Source organism: Ricinus communis, chromosome 7 (genome assembly GCF_019578655.1).
Source record: "Ricinus communis isolate WT05 ecotype wild-type chromosome 7, ASM1957865v1, whole genome shotgun sequence".
NCBI lineage: Eukaryota > Viridiplantae > Streptophyta > Magnoliopsida > Malpighiales > Euphorbiaceae > Ricinus > Ricinus communis.
Genome location: NC_063262.1, coordinates 6,749,416 through 6,773,342, shown reverse-complemented (window position 1 = coordinate 6,773,342; position 23,927 = coordinate 6,749,416). Strand labels below are relative to the sequence as shown.

The 23,927-nt window shown below is 28.8% G+C and overlaps 2 protein-coding genes across 5 annotated transcripts; one reads left to right on the top strand and one right to left on the bottom strand.

The window, feature by feature from the left end:
- The first annotated feature begins 343 nt into the window (after window positions 1-343).
- Window positions 344-8,965, top strand: LOC8269072 (calmodulin-binding transcription activator 3). Of its 4 annotated transcripts, none has more exons than XM_048376668.1 (13): window positions 344-537; window positions 1,118-1,237; window positions 1,827-1,942; window positions 2,169-2,257; window positions 3,426-3,468; window positions 4,220-4,427; window positions 4,571-4,684; window positions 4,805-5,124; window positions 5,497-6,012; window positions 6,171-6,871; window positions 7,296-7,872; window positions 8,017-8,340; window positions 8,680-8,965. In XM_048376668.1, exons 1-13 carry the CDS (start codon window positions 510-512, stop codon window positions 8,785-8,787), a joined length of 3,264 nt encoding a protein of 1,087 aa, XP_048232625.1. In that variant the 5' UTR covers window positions 344-509; the 3' UTR covers window positions 8,788-8,965. The 4 variants fall into 4 exon arrangements, with proteins under 4 accessions (XP_048232625.1, XP_048232624.1, XP_048232626.1 ...); XM_048376667.1 differs by having other exon boundaries at window positions 345-549; XM_048376669.1 differs by lacking the exon at window positions 344-537 and adding an exon at window positions 2,859-2,971 and having other exon boundaries at window positions 1,856-1,942.
- A 1,060-nt stretch (window positions 8,966-10,025) lies between these two features.
- LOC8269073 (ubiquitin carboxyl-terminal hydrolase 4) lies at window positions 10,026-14,416 on the bottom strand. Its single transcript, XM_002531223.4, has 6 exons — window positions 14,069-14,416; window positions 13,033-13,149; window positions 12,333-12,431; window positions 12,029-12,217; window positions 11,586-11,767; window positions 10,026-10,830 (listed from the first exon to the last, which is right to left on the bottom strand). Exons 1-6 carry the CDS (start codon window positions 14,183-14,185, stop codon window positions 10,425-10,427), a joined length of 1,110 nt encoding a protein of 369 aa, XP_002531269.1. The 5' UTR covers window positions 14,186-14,416; the 3' UTR covers window positions 10,026-10,424.
- Window positions 14,417-23,927: the final 9,511 nt, after the last annotated feature.

The window sequence follows — 23,927 nt, the reverse complement described above, 5'->3', positions numbered from 1 at the left end:
CCAATCCAAATATAGAGTTAGTGTTTAAACAAAAAAATAAAAAAGGAAAAAAAGTAAATCCGAGATAAAATGTACCAAATTGTTAATTCAATTAAAAATGGTCTTTTAACGCATATTTTAAAAATATATTTTCCATTTTTATCTTTGAAATGGAAAATGTTTTACTTAGTCCAATGATAGCTACCTACTAGACACTAATTTTTTTTATTAAAGAAATATTTATGTTGCTAATTTTAATTTCATTTTTAGGCAAATTTATTTGGAGAAAGCTAGAATTACGCCCTAATTTAAAGTGATGCAATCTTATTTGAATTTATTATTGGAAAAAGGAAATGAAAATAAGGAAAGGAGGGAAGCACAGTTCACACGTCAAAGTGGACTCAGTTGTAATAATAAGCAATCGTCACTTTCTCTGTAATTAAAACTCTCACTTTTCCTCTGTTCCTAATTCCAGAACTGGGCCAAAAAAATAAAGGTCTTTGCACAGAGAGATAACTAAAGAGAAGGTCATGGCAGAGGCAAGGCGACACCCTCTCGGTAACCAGCTTGGTAAAAATTTCTATTATTTCTTCTTGGTCTATAATTCTGCTTCTTGTTCTTTTTGGGTCTTTTTATTTCCTTTTAATTTTTTGAGTTTCATCTTCATGGATTTTTCTGCCGTAGTATGTATGTATGTAATACTAGCAGCAGTCTTGGTTTTCGAATTTGATGTTGTTGTGTTCATTATTAGCTGAGCTTCTTGAACAACACGAGTAGCACTTTAACACTGTTAGTTTCTAAGTGCTGAGAGGTAAGGATATATGTTAAGTATTCCCAATTTGGATCTGGGTTGGTTTAGATAGTGTGAAGTCCATATTCAACCCTGTTAAAATAACTTCCAGTTGATCAAAGATGGCTCTTCTATTACCATTCTATGCCACAGAAGCAGTTTTTTCATGTGCTGCAGTAGTTCTTTAACTTATCTTTGTTTGTCCTCACGTAGTTCTTGTTAAATAAAGTGGTGGACTAGGCATTGGCAAGAGTTTTCTGATTTGCATACTCTTCTTCTGTTAATGTCTTTCACATTTGTCAATATGAAGTCTTTTTTTCTTATATAATCGTCATATGATGAACGCAGATATTCAGCAAATACTTGTAGAAGCACAGCATAGATGGCTCCGGCCAGCTGAAATTTGTGAAATTCTTCGCAATTATAACAAATTTCGTATTGCGCCAGAACCTGCACATCTGCCGTCAAGTAAGACTTCTTTATGGAAGACTTCTTTATGGGCTTTTTTGCTGATAAATTTTCTCAATTAACTTGACATTATATTTCTTTCCTTTTTCAATGAAACTGCCTTGAATGATATTTTGGGTGTCTAAAACATTGAGGGATTACATATTGGTTTAACTTGTTTAGTCTAATTAAATTTTACATGTCTGTTCTTTCTTGAATACCCGTGATCAACCTTTTCTTTGCAACTGCTCTGCTTCTATATTTCTTGAAATCTATAAAGCCACTTGCTTATTCTTCAAACGTAGATAGGAAATTTAATTCACATTCACATTTTGATCTTTGGTTTCTCCCAAAAGTCAAATAAAATTATTAGCACAAGAACAAAGTATAAAGGGTTTGTTTGGCATTGTCAATAAAAACACAATACTGAATATGTTGATTACCAGTAATAAAAACTCCTACATAGGTTTGGCATGATCTTTTTCGTAAAACTTTAAAATAACTAAAACACTTAAAAAGCAGTTTCAGCTGCAAATTGCAATGTCAAGTAGGCTAAAAGTAGCTGGTAATTGTCTGATAACTTTTCTTCTATTTGCTGTTCATTTTTTAGGTGGTTCACTTTTCCTTTTTGATCGCAAGGTGCTGAGATACTTCAGAAAAGATGGTCATAACTGGAGGAAGAAAAAAGATGGGAAGACAGTGAAAGAGGCTCATGAGAGGCTCAAGGTAAGCATAAGTAATACTTATTAGGTTTTTCATTTCATTATTATGAGCATTACTCTAGATTTGGGTTGTGTAAATTTGACTCGCGCTGCTTTGAGCCTATAACTTCACCTTTTAACTGTTATCTTTTACTCTGGTGTATATTTTGCTATGAGGTAGGGCACTATTTTTGTTTTAAATGTATTTATGCTTCCAGATATATGTGACTGAAAACTGTATGTTCTTGCAGTCGGGAAGCATTGATGTGCTGCATTGCTACTATGCCCATGGAGAAGAAAATGAAAATTTTCAAAGACGCAGTTACTGGATGCTTGAAGAGTGAGTCGATTAATCTTTACATGCATGGTCTTTATCACTGCCCTTTGTAAATGCATTATTGTGTATGTATGCACATCTGTGCATGTATTCTTTGCAAAAGTTTATTAATCATAGTTTGTGGTTCTCATTTCAGGTTTTTCCTGCACAACAAGCAGGAGAACAATAGCTTTAAACATGACTTTTTGAACACTCTAGGGGATAAAGAGGGGAGATAAACATCAATAAATCCATTTTTGAAAGTGCAAAAAGTAGCCTTGTTTTTCTCCCTTTTCTTTAATTTATTACTTTCTTCATAATCTATTTCGTATATTCCGTCCTCCATGTGCTAAAATGGGGGCAAGAGGAGGGATATAACTCAGGGTAGATTGTCACCTTGAAGTGGTGCCTCCATTATGCTGTTGCTCGCAAAGACCACTATTTTTTGTTTTGGACCTTCCAAATCATTCTTACCCCTCAATGCCCTGGTTCGTAGTGACATGCTCTAATCCTTTGACATACATTAGCTATGATTATCAGACTGTTTAATGCTCAACTTCCAGTTAATAGTGGTTTGATTGTTGAATAAGTAAAATTAAGTAACACTTCATATAATTTCTTGCAGTAAAAGAAATGTATAAAACAATTTCATAACATGCGACTCCTTTTTCCTCCTTTTGGGGATGAGAAAATTGTGCTTATAAAGTTTTTGACAACCTGGAGCATAAGCTTATCAATGTAAGTTGTCTGTTTAATTATTTTTGTCTAAATTTGTTGAGTTTCTTTTTTTTTTTTTCCCTTGTCCGCTTAAACCAACTCTTTCCATATGTGCGTCTCTCTCTAGCACAAATGCAATTGGCCAATAGTTGTTCTGCTGATACAAATATGTGGATAGCTAGAAAATGTTGAACAACATTGTGAGTCTCGGCAATCACTTGTAATCTTTTATTGCTGATCTTCTATGGGAATGAGTTGCTGTTAAAGTTGTTGAAATAATTACTGGTTGCTTACTTCTGCTTTTCAATCTCTTAAGCTTGTTCTCTTTCATTTCTTACATAGTAATCTACAATTCAGAGATCTTCCTTTCATAGTATTTGTTGTCTTCTATTTCTCATTAGTTGCCTGTGATGCAGGGAACTTTCTCACATAGTACTTGTTGTCTTCTATTTCTCATTTCTTGCCTGTAATGCAGGGAACTTTCTCACATAGTACTTGTCCACTACCGGGAAGTAAAGGTGACATTACTTCCTCCATTTATTTGTTTTAGTTAATTAGCTGGTCTGAATTCCAAAAATTTCATCTTCTTTGAACAATTTAAAAAGAACAGCTGTTATAAGGCACAAAATAATTGCCATGTAACATATATTAGGAGCATATAAACCTGAAAACATAAAAAGAAGTGGATAATCAATAATTATTTCTGAAAATCACATGACCAAATCAAATTCTCCTCCAGTCAAGTAGGAAGAGCTTGTGGTTGTCACTTGATCCTATGATGAGCATGATGTGATCACCTTCAATTAAAAACTGTCTGATTAGTCTCTGATCCGCTAAAATTTAATTAAGAACAAGCAATCGACTATTATGCATTAAAACTTATATAAGAACAGGCATTTCTCTAAAATAAGCAATTACTGTGTTTGTGGTACAAAAACTAGTTGGCAAAATATGCATGTAACTCTATATCCTGAACATTAGTGGTAAACTTGTAATCTTAGTCAATCATTCAATGTCATAATGCTGATGAAGCTCCACATTAGCATAGATGAATATCTTGGCTGTGATTATCACCCTTGAATATAATTCTTACCAATTCTAAAATATATTGTTCAAATCAATAAATTGATAGAATTTAATCGCTGCAAAGTTTAGCATTTATGGATAACTAACCTATTTTCTTACTCTAGCTCAAAAATGATAATTATCTAGTCTAGGGTAAATATTTTCACATGCTGAGTTTGTACTACGGATGTAATATTCCATCAGGGCAACAGGACAAATTTTAACCGCATCAAACAGTATGAAGATTCTACTCCATATCCCCAAGAGATTGAAGACACTTTACCCCATTCTGAGATGGATACTTCTGCTTCTTCCAATTTTCATCATGATAGTAACCAGGTACCTGCACAAACTACAGATACAGTAAGCATGAGTAGTGCTCAGGCATCAGAATATGAGGACGCTGAATCAGGTGCATTTATATTTCTATCTTCTGAATGTCATTGTTTCTCAGTGTTATTTTATTTGGAGAATCTGTATAGCGCTGAACCTCTTAATCTGATGAATGCTTTCTTTATTATAAACTCTTACTGGTGAATATGATATCTGATGCAGTATATGATCACCAAGTGAGTTCCAGATTTCATTCTTTTCTTGAGGTACAGCAGCCTGCAACAGAGAAGATTAGTGCTGGCTTTCCTGATCATCATGATCCTGTGTTGTTTTCAAGTAAATTGGCTCTTTTACATTGTTACTTTGATGTTTAGACCTTTTTCTTTATTAAAGCATGGCACACTAGTTGTCTTTCACTTTAAAGAGCAATATGACAACTTATGTGATAATCTTTAGGTGACTATCGAGGGAGAAAGTCGGCTGTTCCCAAAAGGGAATTTGTTTCACCTGCCAGAGTGGATAAAGCTGAAGATACTGATGGTGCCGGATTAGCATATCAGCCCCAGAAATATTTTGACTTACCCTCATGGGAGGACGTTTTAGAAAATTGTACTCCTGGAACTGAATCTTTGAATTTTCAACCTCCATTTACATCACTAGCTGATACAAAAGGAATCATTCCTAAACAGGAAGATGAAATACTGAGACAACTTTTTACCAACTTTGGTAGAAAGCAAGAGTATGGGAGTCATTTACCAGTCCATAAAGATTTGCAGGTAACAGTTCAATGTTCGTTTTGCACTACAACTTTTGATGGCATTTTATTTTTAGTCAGATAATATGATGGTTTATCAAATTACATACTCTTCTGCATGATGATTTTCACTTTAAATTTTAATAATAGCTGAGTTCTAGTGAGGCATTTGCTTCATACAGTTCATGAGTGAAATATATTAGGTTATTTTCTATGTCCCACTCATGTGATGGCTATCGCATTAATAATTATAATATATGCATTATCAATATCATTATTGTGATGGATTACCCAATGCCTTAATTGAAGAATCATATTTCCCCTATAAAAGAGTATATGTAACCTTCTTCTCTTGGCATTATTTATTCGTACTTCTAATTTACCTTGCTAACAGACTTTCGAAGGTGCTACTTCGCATCTCTCAAAATGCTCAGACTCGACATCTGATCTCACTGCTAGCTTTTGTGAACAAGAACTTGTTAGTGGCGATTTAGTCGATAAACTTGAGCTTTCCCAAACAAGAGGAACTGATCGTCCTGTAGAACATGGTGGTCAGATTCAGCTTTCAAACAGAGAGCAGAGTCTGATCCTGGAGGGAAAATCCATATACTCTTCTGCTGGGAAGCAGCATTTGTTAGATCGTGCACTATCTGGAGAAGATTTAAAGAAGCTTGATAGTTTCAACCGATGGATGAGCAAGGAACTTGGAGATGTGAATGCATCAAAAATGCATTCCAGTTCTGAGGCCTACTGGGATACAGTTGAAAGTGAAAATGTGATTGCCGATCCCAAAATTCCTTCTCAAGTGCACTTGGATTCCTACATGCTGGGTCCTTCCCTCTCCCAGGACCAGCTTTATAGCATCATTGATTTTTCACCAAACTGGGCATATGTTGGCTTAGAAATTAAGGTACTCTTCAACTTAGTTTGCATGTGAGCTGGATAACAGCCTTTTCCTATGGGCATGAGGACTGAGGGACAAGCTGAACTGTTTCTTACTCAAAACAGTCTATGTTTCTCTACTTTTCATGTTATAATTTTCTTTGCCAAATCATTCTTCCCATGCAGGTTTTGATTACTGGAAGATTCTTGAAGAATCGAGAAGAAGCAGAAGATTGTAAATGGTCATGTATGTTTGGGGAAGTTGAAGTTCAAGCAGAAGTTATAGCTGATGGTGTTCTTTGTTGCCAGACTCCTTTAAACAAGGCTGGGATGGTTCCTTTCTATGTTACATGTTCAGATAGGGTAGCATGTAGTGAAGTGCGTGAATTTGAATACCGACTCAGTCATATCCAAGATGTGGATATTAATGATGATTATAGCAGCAGCGCAAGTAGTGTAGACCTTCACACACGGTTTGGAAAATTATTGTCTCCGAGCTCTGTGCACCTTCCAGAATACAATACCAGCAAAATAGACCGAATCTCCCAATTGAGCAACACGGTCAGTTCATTTTTGAAAGAGGATACTGATGAATGGGATCACATGTTAAAGCTTACTTCAGAAGTAGGAGTTTCCTTGGAGACAGTTAAGGAGGAATTTCTTCAAAAGCTACTCAAAGACAGGTTACATTTTTGGCTGTTACAGAAGGCAGCTGAGGGTGGAAAAGGCCCTAGTATATTGGATGAAGGTGGTCAGGGAGTATTACATTTTGCAGCTGCTCTTGGCTATGACTGGGCCCTTGAACCCACAATAATTGCAGGTGTTAGTGTCAACTTCCGTGATGCGAATGGATGGACTGCACTTCATTGGGCAGCATCTTGTGGCAGGTGAGTATTGTTCCTGAAGCAACCTTTCCTGTCTGTCTTAGAACATTGCACAACAGAAGTCATATTGCAGATTGGCTTTCAGCATTGAGTTTGATAATGTTTCACTGGGTAGTAAACCTTGTAGGAGAGGACTGGGGATTTTCTTTTTTCAAGATATTTGTATTGTGTAGTAAGACCATGTTCAAAGGGCATGCAGCTCATGCTAGATCCCAAGAGAATGTTTGTAGTTGATTTATGCTTTGGTGTTGAAGGGGAAAGGAAAAAATGAGCTTGTCTTTGTATGGCGGCATCAGGTTCTAATTTCTCTTCTGGGGATCAAATGACATCAGTAAAGTGCTAGTCATCGGAATCTTTTTTTTATTATCTGTTATATATTCAATTTTTATTTGTATTTCTTTTCTAATTAATTTGGCTTGAATATCAGAGAACGTACAGTTGCATCCCTGGTCCTTCTTGGTGCAGCTCCTGGAGCATTAACAGATCCAACTCCCAAATACCCTGCAGGCAGAACACCTGCTGACCTAGCTTCTGCTAATGGACACAAAGGAATTGCTGGTTATCTTGCAGAATCTGCTTTGAGTGCCCACCTTTCTTCTCTTAATCTGGATAACCAGGATAGTGACAATGCAGAAATATCTGGACCAAGAGGAGGGCAGCTAGTTCCAGAGCATATTACAAGTATCAGTAATAAGGACTTGCCATATGGGCAGTCCTTAAAGGACTCATTAGCTGCTGTTTGTAATGCTACACAGGCCGCTGCTCGCATTCACCAAGTCTTCAGGGTACAGTCCTTTCAAAAGAAGCAATTGAAAGAGTTTGGTGATGATAAATTTGGAATATCGCATGAACATGCTCTTTCACTTATAGCGGTTAAGGCAAACAAGCAAGGACAGAATGATGAGCCAGTGCATGCTGCTGCAATACGGATTCAAAACAAGTTCCGCAGTTGGAAGGGTAGAAAGGAATTCTTGATAATTCGGCAGCGAATTGTTAAAATTCAGGTGCCTTTTCATCACTTCTACAAATTTGTGCTCTTGCCTTTTTTTCTTTTTAAGAAATCTATCTGCACTTTGGCTCTCTCGTACGAGTTCTTTTATTCAAATTTGGAATGCTAGTACCTAACTCTTACCTTCTCTGGTGAAAAGGCTCATGTAAGAGGCCACCAGGTCAGGAAAAACTATAGAAAGATAGTATGGTCAGTAGGAATAGTGGAAAAAGTGATCTTGCGGTGGAGACGAAAACGTAGTGGCTTGCGTGGATTCAAATCAGAAGCACTTACTGAGGGTCCTAGCAAAAAGGATACAATTTCAAAGGAGGAGGATGATGATTTCTTTAAAGAAGGCAGAAAGCAAACAGAAGCAAGATCACAGATAGCCCTTGCAAGGGTGAAATCCATGCATCAAAATCGTGAGGCAAGAGATCAATATTGCAGGCTGCTGAATGTTGTCACCGAAATCCAGGAGACTAAGGTAATCAACATGTTACTTTATTCAGTTTCTTCCAGTTATGGCTGTTTTTGTTATAAATGGATCCAAATAATGCCCTCAAAATTAGAAATGACAATGAAGGTACTACCGATGCCTGAACCTGCTCAATATCTTTACGTGAGGAAGTTGAGACCCTCTTTATTAATATCTTATTTTGCCAAGAGAAGCAGCTTCTTGGTATATTCGAAATACAGCTCAGTCAACCCGAATGATTGACCGAGTTGTAAATTTATTTGATATATTACTGCATTAATCTGTATGATTTCTTCATTGTTATGAAGTCATAATAATATTTGTGATTCTATCAAAATGATTTTGCAGGTTGTGCACAGCCACATCAACAACTCTGAAGCAATGGCTGAAATCAATGATCTGATTGATTTTGAAGCACTATTGAATGAAGACACTTTCATGGATACAGCTTCTTGAATTCATTCTTCTTTTCTTTGGTTGCACTAAAATTCATTTGTAAATGTCCCTATAGAATTTTATGACTGAACTAACTAGATATTACCCTGCATGTTTTGCAGGGTTAATGTATTTAATTTAATTTATAACAATATTATCAATAAAATAGTTAGATAAATAAATTGGACTTTTGTTTAAATATAGAAATCACTGAGTTTATAAATAAAAATATTAAGCTAAACTATTATTATAATCGAACAAAAGAAATATTTGAAAAAATTTCTTAATATATATATATAGGAAACTGTTTTAACAAATTAACACAACTCTCTTGGGTGGAATCTTTGGGAGGTGAGGAAATAAATTGCAAAGTTTTGCAATGCTATTAGAGAACAGTATTTTTTGCAGTTTTCTTTATTACTTGCTGTTCAAATGTTAAGAGGAAGATTATGCAATACATAACTGGAACATAATTTAATATAATATTAATAGAAGAGATGAATTGTTAAATAGTTTACATAAATGTATTAGTAAATTGTGAAAAGTATATAGATACATCATTCAATGAAGCCGGACTGTAAAATATAAGACTTAAGACAACCGCTTGGCAAGATATACAAGCAAGACTTCCATGTATGGCCGTATAATATTTATTTATTTATTTAAATATTTTAGGTTCTAATGCTGAAATAATGTAGAAATTGTGTCAAACAGAAGAAACTGAAGAAGCTAAGTTTGATTTATGCCAATGTGTTCACGACCATGTTGTACCGTGATAAGAACAAATACAACAGAGAATGACTGAAGGAATGAATAAAAATTAATTCTGAATCAATTTCAGTGTTGGCTTTTGTCCAATTTTAAAATGGTATACACAAACATTTTGCACTCAATAAATTGCTTCTGAAATGAAAAATCTGAATATTCACAAGAACGACTACTTCTGAACACTTGTTTTTTTTCCTGAAAACGAATACTTGAACACATCTAATCCGCTTGCTAAAGGTGATCAGTTTCACTAACTTCTTTCATAATAAATACCTCATAACATCAATTCTGTCATCAATTACATCCGAAACAAATCAAACGAAAAATTCAATTAACCACATGCTCTGGTAAATATCTTACGACTATGAAGGCTAAAAAAGCTTGTGGAAAATTCTTTGGATAGGATATTGCTTCTACAAGACAAGATTCCTTACCTCTTAAGCTACACACTGAAATATGCAAGGATCCGAACTGATAACAGATTTCACAAATTCGCATATCAATTTGAGAAGTTCCCATTGGATCGCAATTTTAATGAATGATTAAACATTCTCAACCATGAAGAATACAAAGTGTCTCTGAAATTCTCACACCATATACACTGATCTTCTTTCCTCTTATTCTGAGAAAGTAAAAGGGGAAAAAGAAAAAGAAGAAGAAAGAAACAAAAGGATAGCAGTGCTTCCACCATCCACTGTACAGGGAAACAACCCAAGTATACATTTTTCACAACTCATCATTATCATTCTCAAATATGACATTTGAGAACTCTTCCCACTGGTTGAAGGTCAAAAGGGAAAAGGTAAAACAATAATAACAGAAAATAAGGAAAAGATGAGTCCAGTCCGAATGATTAAAGTACCTATCTGTAAAACCAACACTCTCTTTTTTCAACTCTTGTTACTAGCACCAAGGCTCTCGTAAAACAAGATGTACCCATGATCCGTATTACTCGAATATTCCTGTGATGACCCAAAGAAAGTTTGCACAGCAGACTCATCAATCATCTCGACATTTTCGTCATCAAAAAACAGCCAGTGATTATGGCTTTTCACAAGGCTGACATAGTGTCCATGATTGGGCCCGCTTCCAACATGAACAACTACTGCAAATAATGAGTATTCAATGTCTGAATCTTCTACTGTGTTACTCAGCTTCAGCTCAAGTGGGAATACAACTCGATAGGATAGCTTCTTGTACCGGCTCAGCTGCTCAATGTATTTGAACCTCTTCAAATGGATGACCAAGATGTGAGGGGGTTTCTTTATCTTCATCCTCTTCTGGGCTTCTTGCAAACTGCACGCTCAACAAAAGATTTTCAATTGGTTGTTACATACATGAGATGTTTGTAATTTGTATAGTAAAAATTATGAGCAAATTACAGCCATTGATAGTCGCAAGTTAAAATATTCATCCAAAAATTCAAAAATAAAAAAATACACAAAGAGCACAACCAACTAGATAAGTGCTGTCCAGAACACATCACTAATGTAAATTTGAGAAAAACTATAACCGTATGTTGCATGGAATTAACTTTGTGATGCATACAAAAGGCAGACAGCAGCCTCTAACAGCGGTAACCTGTTACTATTTTTTCCTAGGCTCTATTGCTTCAAAAAAAAAAAACTTAAATATAAATGAAAAGTATATAGTACTTCTATAATCACTCACAGCAGTCCAGCAGCAGTAATCCCCTCTTAGTAGACTTCTATTAGTTATGAGATCCCCCCTGGCATCGTCTTCAGCAACATAGACTTTTCTTAAATTTAATATTATCTCACTTGGTCTTCCTATCAATTTAACCTCCAGGAAATTTACAATACAAGAGACACCAATAGTTATTGTAAGTCCATCTTGTTTGCTAGTCCCTAAAGCAAGAAATAAAGGTCTAGACGTCCATGTGATTACAATCTAAATAATTACAGGTCAGACTGTATCACACAATTATTTCAGAACGGCATGAAATGGTGAATTTATCCAATTAACATAGAAATTATCAATGTCAACAATCAGAAATCAACAGCTGATGGAAGTTGGACAAAAGCCCTTACCTGCAGCACTTGTCACAGAAAAACTTATCCTCTGCGTTCAAGGTCTCTGTGGAACTAAAATTTTTCAAACAGCTTGTTATCGAACTGTTCTGTTCAATATCAAGGCTCAAGTCGAAAAATGTTTCATCTCTTGCTGTAACAGTCTCACACTGCAGGCATCGTGTCTCATTGGTAAGAATTCCCTGATTCAAGTATGCAGAAGAATAATGAGATGCTAGCTTTCTTATTTTTATTTTATAGTGCAGTTGGTCTGCTGAGGAGGGAGAGGGAGGGGGAGGGAAGGAGTGGTGTGGAAGTAAGCAAGTTGCATTGCAATTCAACAATGAATAACCAAGGAACTAATTTGGTGAAATATATTTATAGTGTTTAAGCATTTAATTGTGCAAATTTATGCACAAGTAAATACTAAATAAGAATATATAAAAATCGATTGAGTAAGGCACCTGAAAATTTTTGTGCACCCAGGTCACTAAAGGCTCCTTTGAAACACCATTTGCCTGACCATTCTTGGGCCCATTTGGAATCTTCTCAGGCGAGGATGAAGTTTCTGGATCACTCTTGGCAGCTTGAGCCTCCTTCTCCAGTATGTCAACAAGTTCATTTAGTAAGAAATTCAGAAATTCATGAGCATCCTGCAATAAATTATAAATGTAAATAATCATTTATCAAAAAGTTGTATTATTTGCAGTCTAAATTTATGACTAATTCATCGCTAGACTTGCTAATTAGATATTAATGAGCATATACCTGGTGCATATAGCTACGAAAAAGCTCATTTTGTTTTTTCAATCTCTGTACAAAACGCTTTGGAGCAATTACACCTGTTTTTTTCTTCTGTGAACTTATCTACACACAAGAATAATCAATAGTTAGTCCCAGCACCATAGCTGAAGTAGTAAACAAGCAATCACTATACATGGTTCTGTGACATGGTGGAACTTCAGAATAATATAAAATTCCCAAAACTATATCAATTAGCTGTACAAAATTCCAACAGTAACGTCCAAAAACATTAAAATATTTATTAATGCTAATATGAGGATATAGATATAACAAGAAAGGAAAAGCTAGATAATTATCTTAAATAACCTATGCAAAAACCGAAGATTCAAAAACAAGCACAGCAAAGGAGTGAGCATTTACATATGTATTGAATGTAAAGGCAAATGCTAAGATAGGATACAGATATCAACATCACACATTCAGAGAGAGCACATTGAATCAGATGTTATTTTTGCTATCTTTTTACACAACTGAAGAATGGACAAAGGAGTCATAGCCAAAAACGGTCAAGAGGAAAATTTTAGCTACTAGTGCCTATCTTCTAATAAGAGGATCTCCATTTTATGAGCAGTTTAGAAAAGGATGAAGACAAGAATTCTAAATTATAAGCAATTTGATCTGATACTCCAAATAACATCCAAAAGTTGACCAGCAGAATCATTACCTGTGTAAATAAGTCCGCCAAGCATGTCAAAAGGTTCTCTTCAGCATCTCCACCACTTTTATTATTTGCATAATATTCTAGTAATTGTTCTCGAAAAGGTACACAAAAATAAAGTGCCTGCAGTGTAAAGGGGAAAAAAGAAGAAAAAGTAAGACTTGAATAAGTATCATTGGGTAACTATTTCAAATATAGTTAATGAGAATCCTTATTAGAAAGTAAACAATTTTGAACATAGTTAAAGAGAATGCTTCTCAGTATCACAACGACGATGCATTACCTATTCATAGATGAATAGATGTTGGCTACAATTTCCCAAGAAAGCAAGAAATCAAACTCTCACTGTGGGATTATACCTAACACAAATCTAAATAGAGATAAAACATTAATGCTAGTTCCAGAAACTGATTATTAACGCCACTTTAAGATTTTAACAGAACCTCAAGAAGTGTGAAATTAACAAATTCCAGTGTAAAAACACTGTAAAAGAATTTTCAAAAATGAGCATAAAGTTTCCTTAAGAAGCTACTGTGATTTACAATTAAAAGCTTTAAATCTAACTCAACCATTTCAATAGCTAATACAACACAACACAAAGATTTTTTTTTTCTTCCAAAATCTAATTCTATCTATTCAATGTTAGCATCGTACATGATAAATAGAACATTTCAAAGTAAACCATACCAATAATAAAAGAATCCAACTTAATTAACAAAGCAATTTAGTTCAAAGTTAATTATAAATGAATGGATTACAGACGTATTTCAAACAATCATTCAAATTATCGTAACACTCGCAGATTAAATCTCCATGTAGCACAAGTTATATACACATACATAAGAAATATCAAAATGTACACTTGAGAGAAACATAGAAAGATAAAATCTAGCGCAAAATAAAAGCTTCGAAACAAAATCGATTTTATACATATACAAAGGTCAATATCTCAAAATGAAGAGACTCAAAAGAATAAAATAAAAATAAGATGATCCAACAAAACAAGAAAACAAAGAATTGAATTAGATAAAACAGAAAAAACCTGCAAGACGCTGTTACAGTAACAAGTGTTTCCAAAATTCTCGAGGCCAAAGTATCGTTCGCCTTCAGGAAACTGGTCGCCCAGAGCTTTCTCGAGTTTAGAGCCTGCTGCTCCCATTACTGCATCGATTTATTGATATTCTCTCCGATTCAATAGTTTCTACACTTTTCTGTTTTCTATTTTGTTTATCTTCGCTGTTTCAATGTTTTATGTATTGCAAATTAGGGTTTGTTTGTGAAATCTTTCTTTTTCTTTTATAATTTTGTTTTCGCAGGAAAATGAAATGAAAAGGAAGGGGACGACACGACGAGGGTTCGCTTGTTTGTTTCGTTTTGACAAATGGTTATTACGGTTTTAATTTTTATAATTTCCAAAAATAAGATAAAAAAATAAATCAAAACTAAAAAAGAAAAACTAGCGGAGCTTCGCTATTTGCTATCGCCACACCACATCAGGTTCACTGCACAACTGTTTGCTAATGCTACAACAGAATTCACTGGACGAAGTCAAATTTTTTTAGTATAATTATTTTTCTGAAATAAAAAAATAGATGAGGTATTGGATTTATGAGGATTTTCATATTGGATAATTACAGTATAATTATGATATTTGATATTATCGTAAACAATTTTTAGATTTAATTTGTAACATCATATCTAATAGACAGATATAATCTTATTTCAAAAGATTTTGAGCATTTTTATTTACATCTTTTTCCTTTTTTTTTTTTTTTTGAAAAGAGGACTTTTTCTTTTTAATCCTTCAAGTAATGAGACTTAAATTAACATATTAAATTACTCATTATAATATTTTTATTTATTAATTATAATTTCTAAAAAATAATTTTATTTAATTTTTCAATTTAATTAATATTTAAATTTAGATTTCATCGATTTTTATTATAAAATTTAGTTAATTTTTAGATTCGGAAGCAACTATATTATCTTTTAGTTTGATTTAAATTTGATTTATAATTCTAAGTCTTTCTTAAATATATATATATATATATATATATATATATATATATATATATATATATATATATATATATAAGAAAATAGGAGATTTGAAGATTTAACACCTAAATCTTAAAATGGTTTCAAGAATTTTATCTTATCACAAGATTAAAACATTAAATTTTTAAATCAAAATTTTAAAAAACTGTAACAGAATTATCCTTGTGTTTTAAAGGTCTATCTGTAGTGGGAAAATTTTATTTTTATAATCAACTCTCTTATCCTTAATATCTCTAATAAATGAATAATTTTATTAATTAATAAAATCTTAAAAGATTGGTTTATTAGAAGCATATTAGATAACTAATGACTTTATTACTAGATAATTACTAAGCATTAGTATATATTCTTTCTATCTATTAATTACTATACAAGAAAATAGAAAAAATAATCTAAAATAGGAACATGTCAAACAAATATAATCATTATTAGTATAGAAAGATATTATAAATTTTTATAAAACATAGTTTTATTTAATTTTGAGAAGTGAATTTAAGCACCAAGTATTTAGCTTGTCTTTCTTTAATGTATAAATTCTATTTTTATATGATAAGTTAGACTTACATCTTGGTTTAAAAATACTGATACCATAACAATTTTATAGTTATATGAGAATTATATTTTAAATTTTTAATTATTAGAGGGTTGATATTCTTAATTTTAATTAATTGAGATATATTTTCTATTAAAATTAAGAGATTTAAAATTTTCTGATAATATAATGTCAACATCATAGCGAGTAAAAAAATGGAGTATGATGTCTTAAAAGTCTTGACGAAATTATTCCGTTATTATTAAAAATATATAAACAAAATCTTTGGTAAAAAAAGGAATAGCAGAAGGTAAAAATCAATCCTTCACCTATTTAGGAAAAACCGATTAACCTCCTATTACTCATTCTGTTTCAATTTTGCTTTTAACTATACTTCTATAGTATATTTGAAATCATTTTCTAAACTTATTTAATATTATTTTCACCAAAAAATCTTATTTTTAAAATGAGTCATTCTAATATATCATAAATATATGAAATTATATAATCTTTATTGAGTGATATTATGAGGATTTTCATATTGGATAATTACAGTATGATTCTGATATTTGATATTATCGTAAATAACTTTTAGATTTAATTTGTAAGATCATATCTAATAGACTGATACAATCTTATTTCAAAAGATTTTGAGAATTAGGGTTTCATTTTTATTTACATCTTTTTCCTGTTTTTTTTTTTTTGAAATGAGAACTTTTTCTTTTTAATCCTTCAAGTAACGAATTTAAATTAACATATTAAATTACTCACTACAATATTGTCATTTATTAATTGTAATTTTAAAAAAATAATTTTATTAACTTCGTTTAATTTCTTGATTTAATTAATATTTAAACTCAGACTTCATCGATTCTTATTATCAAATTCGGCTAATTTTTAGATTCAGAAGCAACTGTATTATCTTTTAACTTGATTTAAATTTGATTTATAATTTCAAGTCTTTCTTAAATTTAAAAAGAAAATAGGAGATTTGAAGATTTAACACCTAAATCTTAAAATGGTTTCAAGAATTTTATCTTATCACAAGATTAAAACATTAAATTTTTAAATCAAAATTTTAAAAAACTGTAACAGAATTATCCTTGTGTTTTAAAGGTTTATCTGAAGTGGGAAAATTTTATTTTTATAATCAACTCTCTTATCCTTAATATCTCTAATAAATGAATAATTTTATTAATTAATAAAATCTTAAAAGATTGGTTTATTAGAAGCATATTAGATAACTAATGACTTTATTACTAGATAATTACTAAGCATTAGTATATATTCTTTCTATCTATTAATTACTATACAAGAAAATAGAAAAAATAATCTAAAATAGGAACATGTCAAACAAATTTAATCATTATTAGTATAGAAAGATATTATAAATTTTTATAAAACATAGTTTTATTTAATTTTGAGAAGTGAATTTAAGCACCAAGTATTTAGCTTGTCTTTCTTTAATGTATAAATTCTATTTTTATATGATAACTTAGACTTACATCTTGGTTTAAAAATACTGATACCATAACAATTTTATAGTTATATGAGAATTATATTTTAAATTTTTAATTATTAGAGGGTTGATATTCTTAATTTTAATTAATTGAGATATATTTTCTATTAAAATTAAGAGATTTAAAATTTTCTGATAATATAATGTCAACATCATAGCGAGTAAAAAAATGGAGTATGATGTCTTAAAAGTCTTGACGAAATTATTCCGTTATTATTAAAAATATATAAACAAAATCTTTGGTAAAAAAGGAATGGCGGAAGGTAAAAATCAATCCTTCACCTATTTAGGAAAACCGATTAACCTCCTATTACTCATTCTGTTTCAATTTTGCTTTTAACTATACTTCTATAGTATATTTGAAATCATTTTCTAAACTTATTTAATATTATTTTCACCAAAAATCTTATTTTTAAAATGAGTCATTCTAATATATCATAAATATATGAAATTATATAATTTTTATTGAGTGATATTATGAGGATTTTCATATTGGATAATTACAGTATGATTCTGATATTTGATATTATCGTAAATAACTTTTAGATTTAATTTGTAAGATCATATCTAATAGACTGATACAATCTTATTTCAAAAGATTTTGAGAATTAGGGTTTCATTTTTATTTACATCTTTTTCCTGTTTTTTTTTTTGAAATGAGAACTTTTTCTTTTTAATCCTTCAAGTGTGAATTTAAATTAACATATTAAATTACTCACTACAATATTGTCATTTATTAATTGTAATTTTAAAAAAATAATTTTATTAACTTCGTTTAATTTCTTGATTTAATTAATATTTAAACTCAGACTTCATCGATTCTTATTATCAAATTCGGCTAATTTTTAGATTCAGAAGCAACTGTATTATCTTTTAACTTGATTTAAATTTGATTTATAATTTCAAGTCTTTCTTAAATTTAAAAAGAAAATAGGAGATTTGAAGATTTAACACCTAAATCTTAAAATGGTTTCAAGAATTTTATCTTATCACAAGATTAAAACATTAAATTTTTAAATCAAAATTTTAAAAAACTGTAATGTGAATTATCCTTGTGTTTTAAAGGTCTATCTGTAGTGGGAAAATTTTATTTTTATAATCAACTCTCTTATCCTTAATATCTCTAATAAATGAATAATTTTATTAATTAATAAAATCTTAAAAGATTGGTTTATTAGAAGCATATTAGATAACTAATGACTTTATTACTAGATAATTACTAAGCATTAGTATATATTCTTTCTATCTATTAATTACTATACAAGAAAATAGAAAAATAATCTAAAATAGGAACATGTCAAACAAATTTAATCATTATTAGTATAGAAAGATATTATAAATTTTTATAAAACATAGTTTTATTTAATTTTGAGAAGTGAATTTAAGCACCAAGTATTTAGCTTGTCTTTCTTTAATGTATAAATTCTATTTTTATATGATAACTTAGACTTACATCTTGGTTTAAAAATACTGATACCATAACAATTTTATAGTTATATGAGAATTATATTTTAAATTTTTAATTATTAGAGGGTTGATATTCTTAATTTTAATTAATTGAGATATATTTTCTATTAAAATTAAGAGATTTAAAATTTTCTGATAATATAATGTCAACATCATAGCGAGTAAAAAAATGGAGTATGATGTCTTAAAAGTCTTGACGAAATTATTCCGTTATTATTAAAAATATATAAACAAAATCTTTGGTAAAAAAAGGAATGGCAGAAGGTAAAAATCAATCCTTCACCTATTTAGGAAAAACCGATTAACCTCCTATTACTCATTCTGTTTCAATTTTGCTTTTAACTATACTTCTATAGTATATTTGAAATCATTTTCTAAACTTATTTAATATTATTTTCACCAAAAAATCTTATTTTTAAAATGAGTCATTCTAATATATCATAAATATATGAAATTATATAATTTTTATTGAGTGATATTATGAGGATTTTCATATTGGATAATTACAGTATGATTCTGATATTTGATATTATCGTAAATAACTTTTAGATTTAATTTGTAAGATCATATCTAATAGACTGATACAATCTTATTTCAAAAGATTTTGAGAATTAGGGTTTCATTTTTATTTACATCTTTTCCTGTTTTTTTTTTCGAAATGAGAACTTTTTCTTTTTAATCCTTCAAGTAACGAATTTAAATTAACATATTAAATTACTCACTACAATATTGTCATTTATTAATTGTAATTTTAAAAAAATAATTTTATCAACTTCGTTTAATTTCTTGATTTAATTAATATTTAAACTCGGACTTCATCGATTCTTATTATCAAATTCGGCTAATTTTTAGATTCGGAAGCAATCGTATTATCTTTTAACTTGATTTAAATTTGATTTATAATTTCAAGTCTTTCTTAAATTTAAAAAGAAAATAGGAGATTTGAAGATTTAACACCTAAATCTTAAAATGGTTTCAAGAATTTTATCTTATCACAAGATTAAAACATTAAATTTTTAAATCAAAATTTTAAAAAACTGTGAATTATCCTTGTGTTTTAAAGGTCTATCTGTAGTGGGAAAATTTTATTTTTATAATCAACTCTCTTATCCTTAATATCTCTAATAAATGAATAATTTTATTAATTAATAAAATCTTAAAAGATTGGTTTATTAGAAGCATATTAGATAACTAATGACTTTATTACTAGATAATTACTAAGCATTAGTATATATTCTTTCTATCTATTAATTACTATACAAGAAAATAGAAAAAATAATCTAAAATAGGAACATGTCAAACAAATTTAATCATTATTAGTATAGAAAGATATTATAAATTTTTATAAAACATAGTTTTATTTAATTTTGAGAAGTGAATTTAAGCACCAAGTATTTAGCTTGTCTTTCTTTAATGTATAAATTCTATTTTTATATGATAAGTTAGACTTACATCTTGGTTTAAAAATACTGATACCATAACAATTTTATAGTTATATGAGAATTATATTTTAAATTTTTAATTATTAGAGGGTTGATATTCTTAATTTTAATTAATTGAGATATATTTTCTATTAAAATTAAGAGATTTAAAATTTTCTGATAATATAATGTCAACATCATAGCGAGTAAAAAAATGGAGTATGATGTCTTAAAAGTCTTGACGAAATTATTCCGTTATTATTAAAAATATATAAACAAAATCTTTGGTAAAAAAAGGAATGGCAGAAGGTAAAAATCAATCCTTCACCTATTTAGGAAAAACCGATTAACCTCCTATTACTCATTCTGTTTCAATTTTGCTTTTAACTATACTTCTATAGTATATTTGAAATCATTTTCTAAACTTATTTAATATTATTTTCACCAAAAAATCTTATTTTTAAAATGAGTCATTCTAATATATCATAAATATATGAAATTATATAATTTTTATTGAGTGATATTATGAGGATTTTCATATTGGATAATTACAGTATGATTCTGATATTTGATATTATCGTAAATAACTTTTAGATTTAATTTGTAAGATCATATCTAATAGACTGATACAATCTTATTTCAAAAGATTTTGAGAATTAGGGTTTCATTTTTATTTACATCTTTTTCCTGTTTTTTTTTTTGAAATGAGAACTTTTTCTTTTTAATCCTTCAAGTAACGAATTTAAATTAACATATTAAATTACTCACTACAATATTGTCATTTATTAATTGTAATTTTAAAAAAATAATTTTATTAACTTCGTTTAATTTCTTGATTTAATTAATATTTAAACTCAGACTTCATCGATTCTTATTATCAAATTCGGCTAATTTTTAGATTCAGAAGCAACTGTATTATCTTTTAACTTGATTTAAATTTGATTTATAATTTCAAGTCTTTCTTAAATTTAAAAAGAAAATAGGAGATTTGAAGATTTAACACCTAAATCTTAAAATGGTTTCAAGAATTTTATCTTATCACAAGATTAAAACATTAAATTTTTAAATCAAAATTTTAAAAAACTGTAACAGAATTATCCTTGTGTTTTAAAGGTCTATCTGTAGTGGGAAAATTTTATTTTTATAATCAACTCTCTTATCCTTAATATCTCTAATAAATGAAAAATTTTATTAATTAATAAAATCTTAAAAGATTGGTTTATTAGAAGCATATTAGATAACTAATGACTTTATTACTAGATAATTACTAAGCATTAGTAGATATTCTTTCTATCTATTAATTACTATATAAGAAAATAGAAAAAATAATCTAAAATAGGAACATGTCAAACAAACTTAATCATTATTAGTATAGAAAGAAATTATAAACTTTTATAAAACATAGTTTTCTTTAATTTTGAGAAGTGAATTTAAGCACCAAGCATTTAGCTTGTCTTTCTTTAATGTATAAATTCTATTTTTATATGATAAGTTAGACTTACATCTACGTTTAAAAATATTAGTACCATAACTATCTTATAGTTCTATGAGAATTTATATTTTAAATTTTTAATTATTAGAGGATTGATATTCTTAATTTTAATTAACTGAGATATATTTTCTATTAAAAGTTAAGAGATAAAATTTTGTTATAGTGTAATGTCAACATCATAGCCAACAAGAAAATAGAGTGTGATGTCTTAAAAGACTTGACGAAGTTATTCCATTATTATTAAAAACATATAAATAAAATCTTTGGTAAAAAAAAGAATGGCGAAATGTATAAATCAATCCTTCACCTATTTAGAGAAAACCGATTAACCTCCTATTACTCATTCTATTTCAATTTTGCTTCTAATTATACTTATATAACATATTTGAAATCATTTTCTAAACTTGTTTAATATTGTTTTCACTAAAAAGTCTTATTTTTAAAACGAGTCATTCTAATATATCATAAATATACGAAATTATATAATTTATAATGAGTGAAATTATGAGGATTTTCATATTGGATAATTACAGTATGATTCTGATTTTTGATATTATCGTAAACAACTTTTAGATTTAATTTGTAAGATCGTATCTAATAGATGGATACAATCTTATTTCAAAAGATTTTGAGAATTAGGGTTTCATTTTTATTTACATCTTTTTGCTTTTTATTTTTTTTGAAATGAGAACTTTTTCTTTTTAATCCTTCAAGTAATGAGACTTAAATTAACATATTAAATTACTCATTATAATATTGTCATTTACTAATTGTAATTTTTTAAAAATATTTTTTTTTAACTTTATTTAATTTCTTGATTTAATTAATATTTAAACTCAGACTTCATCGATTCTTATTATCAAATTTGGCTAATTTTTAGATTCATAAGCAACTGTATTATCTTTTAACTTGATTTAAATTTGATTTATAATTTCAAGTCTTTCTTAAATATAAAAAGGAAATAGGAGATTTGAAGATTTAACACCTAAATTTTAAAATGGTTTCAAGAATTTTATCTTATCACAAGAGATGGCGGAAGGTATAAATTAACCCTTCACCTATTTAGGGAAAATCGATTAACCTCCTGTTACTCATTCCGTTTCAATTTTGCTTTTAACTATATTTATATAACATATTTGAAATCATTTTCTAAACTTGTTTAATATTGTTTCCATTAAAAAGTACTACTTTAAAAATGGGTCATTCTAATATATCATAAATATACAATATTATATAACTTATAATGAGTGATATTATTTTTATTTTAGTAATTTATTAATATAATTAAATATTATACTATTCAATTGTATATAGTACTTAATTATTAAATCAACCAAAATAAATATATTATTTATATTTATATTTAAAATTTAATTAATAATACTTAAAATTATAAAATGTATCTATGTAATTTTAATTTATATAAATAATAAAAATATATATATAAATTCATTGACAATCTATATTGATAAAAACATAATAAAGTGCTTCTAAATGACTTATCCATGCTGGAATTCTGTTTAGGCAAATAGGTTTTATCTATGAATCTATATACATATTAATATTTAAATTTAATTTTTTTTTAATGTGTGCTTAATTTTTGACACATAAAATTTTTATTTTGACATGTGTACTATTTTTGATACATGAGATCTAAGCTTATATGTAATTTTATATTTTTTTATAATTTACTGATTAATAAATTATATTTCTAATCAAACACTGACTTTATTTGCAATTTTTTCTTATTTATTTTTCAATAATTTTTATCTATAGTGTATGTGCCTGGATAAATAATTAACACATATTTATTAATTTTAAATAATAAAATATACGTCAATAATTCAATTTCAAAATATAAAATACTCATATATACATATCGGTTTCCTATTAATTATAATATAAGTCTATTGTATTTATTTCAAGATAATGTAAAATCCAATGTCAATCTTTCTAAAGAGTTAATAATTAAATGCCTTATTGTTAAATCAAATATGTAAATTTGTTTACTCTTGTTGGCACTTTATATTTATTTTGAAGTTAATTATTTTAATTTATTCATTTTATTTATTAAAATTTTAATTATATCTCACTTCGGTTGTCTTTAAAAGAAATTGGCACATCATTATATTTCTTTCATAGTAAACTCCCCATTAGTGACAAAAGTGATTAAAATAAAATAAAAAATAATGATTAAAATAAATTAATGAAATTTTTTATAACTAAATAGAGAATCAAGCATCATTCTAAGAGATAAAATATTAATTATATTTTAATATAAAATATTAACTAATAAATAATTTTCTAATTATATAATAATACTAATTCTATTCTAAAAAATAGTAGTACATTAATTATATTCTAATATTATATTAACTAATAAATAGTTTCCTAATTAGATAATGATTTTAA

Bases quoted from the DNA above. Each gene is read 5' to 3' on its own strand.
- LOC8269072 (XM_048376667.1), top strand. From the start codon at position 510: ATGGCAGAGGCAAGGCGACACCCTCTCGGTAACCAGCTTG. The intron at 3,469-4,219 runs GTGACATTACTT...ATATTCCATCAG, and splicing joins TCCACTACCGGGAAGTAAAG to GGCAACAGGACAAATTTTAA. The intron at 5,125-5,496 runs GTAACAGTTCAA...CCTTGCTAACAG, and splicing joins CAGTCCATAAAGATTTGCAG to ACTTTCGAAGGTGCTACTTC.
- LOC8269073 (XM_002531223.4), bottom strand. From the start codon at position 14,185: ATGGGAGCAGCAGGCTCTAAACTCGAGAAAGCTCTGGGCGACCAGTTT. The intron at 12,218-12,332 runs GTATATGCTCAT...AATTTATTGCAG, and splicing joins TTCGTAGCTATATGCACCAG to GATGCTCATGAATTTCTGAA. The intron at 10,831-11,585 runs GTAAGGGCTTTT...TTGAGCGTGCAG, and splicing joins TTCTGTGACAAGTGCTGCAG to TTTGCAAGAAGCCCAGAAGA.